Source organism: Podarcis vaucheri, assembly GCF_965113315.1.
Source record: "Podarcis vaucheri genome assembly, chromosome: 7".
NCBI classification, from domain to species: Eukaryota; Metazoa; Chordata; class Lepidosauria; order Squamata; family Lacertidae; genus Podarcis; species Podarcis vaucheri.
In genome coordinates this window covers 12765729-12775509 of record NC_138765.1, presented here as the reverse complement: position 1 = coordinate 12775509, position 9781 = coordinate 12765729, and the positions used below count along the sequence as shown (strand labels likewise).

The following is a 9781-nucleotide window of genomic DNA, read 5'->3' as shown; positions in this document are numbered from 1 at the left end:
CCAGGGATTGAACCTGAGACCTTCAGGCAGGCAATGCATGTGCTCAAACACTGAGCTATGACCTCCCTCTCTCCCTTCTCCTCAAGTTTATTCCCCAGAAAATAAATCTGAACGGCACTGGTTCCCATAGGGTTTGTTTGGGAGGGAGGGGAACACAGTGTGTTGGGGATCATGACTGTGTGTTCTTAGGATGTTTGGGCACATCGTGCATTGTTTTGATGCGGTGTGGTGTGTGTACAGGTCGGGGAGGCGAATTGTGCTTCTGAGGGGTGATGTGGAGCAATGCGGCGTCGGTCCTGGTGAGGTCCTCATTTCAGGTTGGCAGTAGCCCTCAGACACGAAAGGCCTCCGGTGCATGTTTGTCAAGTGCTTTGAGAAGGGTTTGGGATTCCGGCTGCCTCTGAGGGACTGGCACATTGACACATTTGTGGGTCTCCGTATTCTGTGCAGTTCAGAAGATGCGTTGTGGTTTTGGCGTGTCGTGGGGGGTGGGGTGACACTTTGCCTTTGGGGGACGACTGGATGGGGTTTGAAATGTGTGCATAAGGAGGCCTGTGGTGAACCGAGAGGCTGTCGGATTCTCCGGAGACTGCGATCCAGCCGAGTTTGGCATATTCCCAATAATTTTTTTTTGTGTGTGTGTGTGTGTGCGTGCGCGCGCTTTGATTTTGAGGGTCCCCATCAACCGGTTTGGTTTGGGGCAGATTGTGCAGGCCAGGCTTGGGGGATCCCCTGCCCCTTCTCTCCCCACCTTGGGCAAGGTGAATTCTGCAGTAAAAGGGGCGGGGCTTCCTGGTGGGTCGGGGTGGGTGCATGAGGGGGAGCGGAGCTGCTGATTGGCTGTTGTGCTGCCCCGGCTCAGACAGCAGCGGCAGGAGTGCGTCGAGTTCTGTCCTTCCGCGCCTGGCAGCCGTGGGCACAGCATCCCTGGCTGGGGCGCAGGCAGCTCCCTCCTCTCCCCTCTGTCTGTCTCACTCTTTCTCTCTCCCTTTCTCTTTCGTTCTCTTTTCCCCATTCCATCCATCCATCCATCCATCTTCCTGCCTGCCTGCCTGCTAGACACCCCCAGGGGAGTCTGGGTCATCCAGACTGAGACGCCCAAGCCGCCAACATGGGGGTAAGTAGCGCATTCCTCTCTTTTTGTGTCTTTCTCTGTGTAGCGAAGCAGTACCCGCTGATCAGCACACCTTTGGGTTTCTGTGCATCATTGCACCTGTATATACCGATGGGCAGCCTTGCTGTGCCCTTGTGTTGCGTACTTGCGCTTCTAAACACGCCTCCGTGCCCGCATTGCATGCACGCGTGTGGCCGCGTGCGCACGACGCTGTACATCCGCATCTCTCTCTCTCTCTCGCACGCGCGCGCGCGCCATCCCTGTATCTGCCGCTGGCTTACCTCCCTCTCACCCACCTCCTGATGACACATACCTAGAATTCTGCTCGCTTGCCATTTACATACACAGCAGGGAAATGTCTGTGCAATCCGCGCAGATGTGTCTATGCGCACTCGTGTACGGTGCCCGTGTGACTCCTTAATCCCGTGGATCGCTATGGATCATGATTTTGTGCGGTGTGCCCCGGCATGTATTTGTATGTGTCTGCGCATGGGGGGAGCGCATGTGTCCCTCTGCAACGGAGGAGCTGGTACCCGTATGAAGCACCCTCCGCCCCCACCCTGCCGGTCACCTTCTTTTCCCCTCTGCCGGCTCCATGCACACACGCAGCACATCTCTGTCCTTGTCCTTGGAGACAGCGAGGACTGCGAGACCATTTTTCCCCTGCGTCCCTCCCTCTTCCCTTCACCGCATCCGCTTGGATGTGCGGATCTCGTCCTGACAGTTCAGGGCATATTTTTAGCTGTGCTGTGATAAACAAAAAGCTTATCATCCATTGGAAAGTGGTGTCCGCGCAGCGAGATTCATGATTTGGTGATGATGATGTGAGGTTCAAGCCTTAGGAATCATCGAGACTCTCCTTCCTGGGTTTATGTTTTTGGAGAGGGGTGTCTGGAATTTGGGGCGCTTTTTTGGCTTGGATTTCTTGGTGGGGGGCGGCGGAAGGGGATGATAAAACCTTGCAGAGGGAGGGAAAGGGGCTGGCAGGGAAATGGCAGGCAGATCTCTCCCTCCCCATGGGTGACAAGATGTCAGCGCCGGATGGAGAGATGAAGGAGAAAGGATGAGTCATTGGGCTGGAGGTGGGGGGGGGGAGAAAGAGAGAGAGAGAGAGAGAGAGAGAGAGAGGAAGGAATGGAGGATGAGAGATGATGAGCAAAGGAGAGGAAGAGGGGAAAAGGAGAGGCAGGTTTAGAGGAATGGAAAAAGATGGAGCGAAGAAAGGGAAAGCACAGGAAATGATGGCCAGGCACCCAAAGGCGGTGCTCGGGAGAGGAGGGCGCTGTTATTTCCCCCCTCATTGATATTCAGGAGCTGTTCTCTCCTCTGGACGGGGGGGGGGCAGGTGCTAGTGGGGGCTGCGGCATCAGAAGGCAGCAGCAGCAGCCCCCCTCTTTTTGTGTAGGTGGCGCCAGAGGGGGGGCCCCAAACAAGAAACTCACCCGTCCCCCTATTTCTGAACTTCTATCATCAGCGTATGCTGTTGTTGTTATTATTATTATTATTGTTTAAATTTCTCACCCACCTAGAAATATACTTTGCCCATTTGGTGTCCTTTAGCAATACTGTACAGTCCTAGGAGCGTCCAGTGACAGAGAAATTCATTTAGGAAGGTCACCTTTCCTGTTCATATTCGCCGCCCCCCGCAACGCCACCTTTCCTAGCCTTTGCAACATCCAGCAAAGGGATGTTGTTTGGAAACGGAGGAGGCCGGAGGAACGGAGCTGGGGTGCTTTCTAGACCCCTTGCGCCTCGATCATCACCAGGAATGGGAGACATAAACGGGAGACATTGGGATAGGGTTCCCCCTCTGCGCGTAAATAAATTCCTGATGGTTCCCAGCGGGAGGAGAGTGGGGAATCTAGCATTAAACGTCCCTATCTTTGGCTGGGCTGGGGGCTGGGGAGGGAATGCAAGAGGAGAAAGAAACAGACTGGGGTCAGAGGAATGATGGCGCGGATTTCCAAAAGACAAGCACACTTGTCTGTGAATGTGTGTGTGGCTGCGGGGAGCGGGGGGGGGAGAGGGAGGAGGGAAAGCATATGGGCAGAGAGCAGCTAATCCGCCTTCCTTTCTGGCAAGAGGGAGGGGGCACATCAAAGAGACGGGGAGAGAGAGGGCACCATTGCAGCAGCTGTAACCTTGCAAAGAGCAGGAAGGGGAGAGGTGGAACCGAGGCGGGGGGGAGAGAGACAGGATGGGGAGGGGAAAATGCATAGGACCATCGAGTGGGAACGGGGTTCTTTAGCTGGGGACGCACCATTATTAAGCTTTCTTTTCCCCCTGAAGAGAAAGCGAGGGGGAGGGATTGATGGCTGCTCAGCCTCCCCTTCTGCTTCCATTGCTTCCCCCTCCCACATGAGGTCCCCCCCCCCGCCCTCGCTCCCTCCAGTCCCCTTTACAGGCTCCTATATTTGGTGTCTGCGGATAAGGAGAGGCAAGCTCTCGTTGCCAGCGTCTCTCTGCAGCAAAGAGAGGAAGGGTGGGTTTTTTGTGGGGGTGGGTGGTGGGTAGGAAATACTGGGAGAAAGAGAAGCTGGGCAGAGATAGAGGGGGTTTATTCTAGGCCTTGTTTAATATATTATGGGCCTTGGAAAAGGAAAAGGAAAACGCAGCTGGCTCCCTAGATCTGCTTCCTCACCCCTCATTTCTTGGCTGTGGGAGTTTCAGGGCCTAGGGAGAAAGGGATTCCCAAGCCAGACAAATGTGTTCCCTCTGATTTTTATATGGGAGAGACACCCTCTTTCTTCCCCCTTCCTCCCCAGGCCAGTCTCTCCCCCCTCTGCCTCCTCTTGCCTGGGTCACCCTGACCCAGTCGCTCCCTCCCCAGGAATTCATTCCGGAGCCCTGCAAAGGCAGCCAGAGGGTGCGGAAGGTGTCTTGTCCCTTTGGCCGGGGATTTGCATTTGCTAGCCTTCTTCATCTGCCTCTTCCTCCTCCTCCTCCTCATTTGGCACAGGGCTCTGCGGCTGGTGAGCCTTGCTGCAGCGCTGGCACCACGCCAGGGATTTCTCCCTTCCTTCCGTCGCAGCGCCGCAGAATATGGGGGTGGTGGTCAGGCCTGATGGAGCTGGGGAGGCCGGCGGGCACCTTGCCGGGTGCCGGGTGCCCAGAGACCCTCCCCCCAAGCGAGGCATGCCCCTCCACAAAAGCCCCCTATCTCCAGCTCAGAGTAACCAATTGCCTTTAGCCATCTCTCAGAAATACATCAGCAGGTTTGGTCCACAGGGACATCCTCTTTTTATAACTAGTGTTATAGGAGGAAAGGTGGTTTCCTCTTCTCTGTACTGCAGTATGCCACATTCCCCCCCCCCCGAAAAAAACCCCCTAAGGGACAACTGTGGGAGCTTATAAACTCTCCTTTCTCAACCATTGAGCTTATCAAGGAGTTGGGACACTTTGCTCGGGGAATACAGTATTGCATTCTAACCACATGCCCCACCAACTGCTTTCCAGGTCTCTTGGGGGGGGGGCACACCTTGTGTGAGACTGCAGTATTCTCCACTGTAGGAAATCTGGTAGACATCAGTGTGTGCCACTCTCATGCACACAACTAGTCCGGAAATGGGCATGTATATTCAACTGCATATATCTGCATACTGGGAAGGAAAGCACATTGGAAAAGCATTGGGGTGTTGGTGGTTCGGCTAGCAATGAGAATGCATTCTTTCTCTGTGATTCTGTGCATATTTTGTTCATGGTTGCACATGCAAGAGAGAGACTTGTCTGGGCTTCTAAGTGTATCACATGCCTGCCTCGGCCTTTGGTGGCTTGGGGCCTCAGTACATGTGAATGTCCGCCTCGCCATTTTGTGTGTGTGTGGGATTCTACATGTGCATGTATACTGATTAGCATGTCTAAGGGTGTGCATGCTTCATATATTCTGCTCTCAGGTTGTATACCGCTCTTTCCAAACATCTCAGCTTTCTGCCAACGCTTTGAATTGCCATGGGTGTTCTGATAGGGACATGGGTGAATGAGGACGTCTGTTGAGGTTTCCTCACCCTGAACAGCCATCTGATGACCGGCAGGAGGACAATCCCACTCTCAGTCACAAATCAAGGCCCAAGCTTTTTGCTCATCAGCACTTCTGGCAAAGGGCATCTCAAAGTCAGTCAAGGTCATGGAATATCTGCCTTGGGCCTTAGGTGCACTTAGGTTCCCTCCGTCCTCCTCTTATGTGGATAATGGCCAGGCCAGACTTTAGAGATGAAACTGCGTCACAAGCCTACAGATTCCCCTTCCTTTTTCAGAAAGCACACCTCTTTTCTCTCACTCTGTTCAGTTCTTAGTGAATCATCTTCTAGGATGGGGCCTGGAGAAGGAAGGCAGTGTGGAGCTGTGTTCGGATAGTGGTTTTCAGAGACGTGTAAGGTGGAATGATGGGACCACCACTGTTGCTTGTGGTGGGCAGACTCCATCACCACCCTGTCCTGCCATGGCGCAGAGTCAAACAGGTTCTGCAGGTTTTTTGAAATGGGGAATCCTACAAAACCTGCTTCACTGAAGAATGCAGGTGGGCAGAAGAACCTTGGTCAAAAGAGCGTCTGGGGTGGGGGGAAGTACAGTCTGCACACAACTGCAGGTCGCTTTCCTTCCCTTGGCCAGATGAAGTTCTATCTCAGATGGGTCAAGGGCATAGACAAGAAGCAAAGGGCAGAATGGGAGATCTCGCAAATCTCAACCTCCTAGTGATGACCTCGTGTGGGGAACTCCCTGGCAACTACCAATTCTGTTTGCTGAAGATATTGAAAGGATAGGATATTTCTGTAGGAAGAGACCTTAGGCTTCAAGCACTTCTTGATGCTCCAAAAATCCATGTGCATTAGCTTCTATTCCCTAGTGAAGAAGGAAAGGCGCTTTGTGCATGCTCAGAAGCATCCAGTACTGCACCTGTTCCAGAGGTGCACCAGGGCTTTTATTAAGCCAGAACTCACCGGAATTGAGTTCTGCCACCTCTTTGTAGCGTACCAGAAGCTGTATATCAGCACAGCAGCCAAAGCTGTGTGATAGAGGCAATGTTGTAATTTGGCTGCAGCAATGCCAGTGGTGCGGCGATCAGGTGGAGATCCCCCCTAAAAAACTTGACATCTGGGTTGTCCATCAAAAAAAGAGTGGGAGTTCCTGCACCTCTTTTTCTATATAAAAAAGCACTGTGGTGCACGTATGACAGGGTGCACAGGTTCTGTGGTTAAGGCTTACCATGAATTAAACCTTTGGAAAAGTGCATTTTTCTCAAGTGTTCAAAGCACTCTGCATATAATATTTCAGTTATGCTCCTCCGTACCCCGTAAGGTAGACTAGTCAAAGATCTGGGAGGTTGAGAGCACGTGTCTTGCCCAGGACTACCCAGTGAGTTCAGTAGCTGAGATCTTTCCATCTCAGAGCTCATTGCCATAGTCCTTGCATGACAGCAGCATCCGACAAGCACGTGATGCTCTGATCATGTGCACCCCCAGAAATGCATGCATGGAAACAGGCTCCTCTGATACGCTGGGTTCGAAATCTGGCATGCAGTGGGTTACATTGTGTGCAGTTACCAAGGCACCTAACACGGGTGCGATTTCTGACGCCGTCTTTGAGACCATGTGTGCAGGGCTCAACGGTTTGCCCTCAGAAAGCACAAACTAACCCCTGAGCGGGAATGCATGCGCAGCTCTGATTGCGCAGATCGGCATGATGCACAGCAGTGCGTATGTGGATCCTAGAAGGCCAAAGGGCTCAACGCTCATCAAATGCTGTTGTAGATGCAGTTGCAGTTTATCAGCAGACAAAGCAGTATAATTCTGGGTCAGTTCATCCAGCCTAGTATTGTCTCAGGCAGAGGGCTTCCCCAGCTCTTTGTCCTGAGATAACCTTTAACTGGAGGTGCCAGGAACTAACCATGGGACCTTCTGCATGCCAAACACATGGTCTGTCACTGAGCTTTGCCTTAGCAAGATGCCACATCTTCCGGGTCTCCTACTTCCCTTACAGGAGTCCTGCAGGGCTTCTTCCATCTTCTCCTGGTGGCAGAACTATGGCAGTCAAAATGTCTCGTCATTCCCCAGTGGGGGGGGGGGGGCGGACAGGGAGAGAAAGCCACAAATTAAAAGAGGAAGAAGGAACGGCTTCATTTAGTTAGTTGAATTTCTAGAGAGACAACAACACTAAAACCACAACCCAATAAAAACCAGTAAGTGGATTAAACAAAAGACAAAGATAAAAATATAGTATTAATTGCTTTAGGCCAATGTCTGCTTAAGCCTGTGAAGAACTGCGTTGCTGGAGCAGACCGTGGGAGCCGGCTAATCCAGTGTTTTGATCCAACAAATGTTCCTTAAAGCTCACGAAGGTGATAGCTTTTTGTTTAGCTCTGGTATTTGAGAATCAGAGATAAACTGCTCCTGAACACCGAAGTTCCATTTATCTGCCAGTGCTAATAGGCCCCGATAGCTCTCTGTGAATTTCTCTAATCCTTCTGTTCAAGCTAGTGGAGATTACTGTGTTCCATAAACCAATTATGCTGTGTGTGTGAATTAGGTCTTGCAGAATACCTTGTTGTTCTAGGGACTCTTCATATATAGCAGGGAGCCTATGGCATGGTCAGTGGTCAGGGAAGATGGGAATTGTAGCCAAACCAACAACTGGAAAGTCACAGGTCCCCCATCCTGACATATAGCCAGGAGAGATTTATTGGCTGGTCTCAGTGGTTGTGATGGAGCACATGAGACGTTTCTTTTGACGATAAGGACTCTTGAACCTTTGGGTGCTAATGGGAGCTGCTTCCATACACAAATCGCTGGGGGTGGGATGCTTCTACACTGCGGTCTACGTGAAACGATTGCACCGATAACGGTGTTGCTATAGGGGCTGGCATCCTAGCGCATGGCATTTCACCCCCTTGTCTCTGTTTCCTCTCTTCCCTCAAATAGTACGGCCGCTCAGATAGCTACCGCGTGGCAACCACGCAAGACAAGCACGATGAGAACTCTTCGCCGAAGAAGAGCAAAGCGCAGCAGAAGATCCGAGATCTGGATGATCTTAAGAAGGAGGTGGCGATGGTAAGACGATGGCCTGGCACAGCGTGGGGAGGCTGGGGAGGCAGCGCAGATGTAGGAACATGTGCGGCCTGCTCTTGACCAGTAGATGGTGCTGCAGTGGAGACTGGGGCATCTAACATCGCAGCAGTAGGGAGGACATTTGTGGGGCAGGAGATCTGGGGCAGTAAGTGGAGACACCACCTAATTCTCTCCCTCTCTCCCTCTTTCTCTCTCTCTGGCATTTTTCAGACCGAGCATAAAATGTCCATTGAAGAAGTGTGCCGGAAATACAACACAGACTGTGTGCAGGTGAAGGAAGCCATGGATTTCTTCCAAGGCGTGATGCTCAACTTTTCTTCCTTAAGGGTTGGGTTGGCAAGTGCTGCCTGGCCTTCCTGGCTAGTGGGGTATTGATGTGGGGGAAACAGCTGGCTGGCAGAGGTGGCCAGCAAGGGAGCTGGGCGGTAGCTACCTATGTGGAACAGAACGACCCTGCTGGATTGTGGGAGCTGATCTTTATTTTCTAGATAGAATTGAGGGGGCGGGATGAACAGAGCAGTATTAGGTGCTTTATCATTCATTCATTCAATCAATCAATCAATCAATCGCCAGCAGACAATAGCCAATCAACAGCCAATAAAATAGCCGATTATTCAAAAGCTAATAATTTCAGAGCTGCTGCAGCATCTAAAACAGAACCTGACAGAAAAGTATGGGAAGCCCTATGCCAGGTATAGGCAAACTCAGCCCTCCAGGTGTTTTGAGACTACAGTTCCCATCATCCCTGACCACTGGTCCTGTTAGCTAGGGATGATGGGAGTTGTAGTTCCAAAAACATCTGGAGGGCAGAGTTTGCCTATGCCTGCCTTATGCAGAATGAAGACAAGAAAAAGGATGCCTTTAGGCACATGGCTTCTCCCAAAGAATCCTGGGAACTGTAGCTTACACCCCACAGAGCTATAATTCCCAGTACCCTTAACAAACTACAGTTGCCAGGATTCTCTGGAGGGAAGTCGTGTGCTTTAAATTGATGGGTGGGTGTGCAGCAGGTGGCAGATCAGAGACCCAGCAGCACTTTTGTGGGGATGGCTCAGTAGGGCATGGGTGTCTTTATTTTGCCTGTCTCCCCCTCTCAGGGTCTGACCCACAGCAAAGCCCAAGAGTTCTTGGCCCGAGATGGCCCCAATGCACTCACCCCGCCCCCCACCACTCCCGAATGGGTAAAGTTTTGCCGTCAGCTCTTTGGGGGTTTCTCCATCCTCTTGTGGATCGGTGCCATCCTCTGCTTCTTGGCCTATGGCATCCAGGCAGGAACTGAGGACGACCCAGCGGGAGACAATGTAAGTTCTGGGGGAATGGCATCTGGGGTGGGGGCATGGAGGACAGAGCAGGGAGGCAAGGCAGAGGGGACGGGACCCCATGTAGCTTCTGACATGCCAATGTCCTGCTTCTGCCCATTGTACAGCTGTACCTGGGTATCGTCTTGGCTGCTGTCGTCATCATCACCGGCTGCTTCTCCTACTACCAAGAAGCCAAAAGTTCTAAGATCATGGAGTCGTTCAAGAACATGGTGCCCCAGGTATGAGAGGAGGAACAAAGAGTTGAGTGAATTGCATGGGCCCATCCTATGAGTCCTACCAGCAGG

The 9781-nt window shown here is 52.1% G+C and overlaps 1 protein-coding gene across 1 annotated transcript in view; it reads left to right on the top strand.

Moving 5' to 3' along the window:
• Window positions 1-871: 871 nt before the first annotated feature.
• Window positions 872-9781, top strand: part of ATP1A3 (ATPase Na+/K+ transporting subunit alpha 3) — a 33787-nt gene continuing 24877 nt past the window's right edge. The window contains exons 1-5 of the mRNA XM_082232641.1: window positions 872-1117; window positions 8029-8157; window positions 8386-8445; window positions 9273-9476; window positions 9602-9715. Of these exons, the coding sequence (XP_082088767.1) occupies window positions 1112-1117; window positions 8029-8157; window positions 8386-8445; window positions 9273-9476; window positions 9602-9715 (513 nt within the window). The 5' untranslated portion in view covers window positions 872-1111. The remainder of the gene's footprint in view (window positions 1118-8028; window positions 8158-8385; window positions 8446-9272; window positions 9477-9601; window positions 9716-9781) is intronic.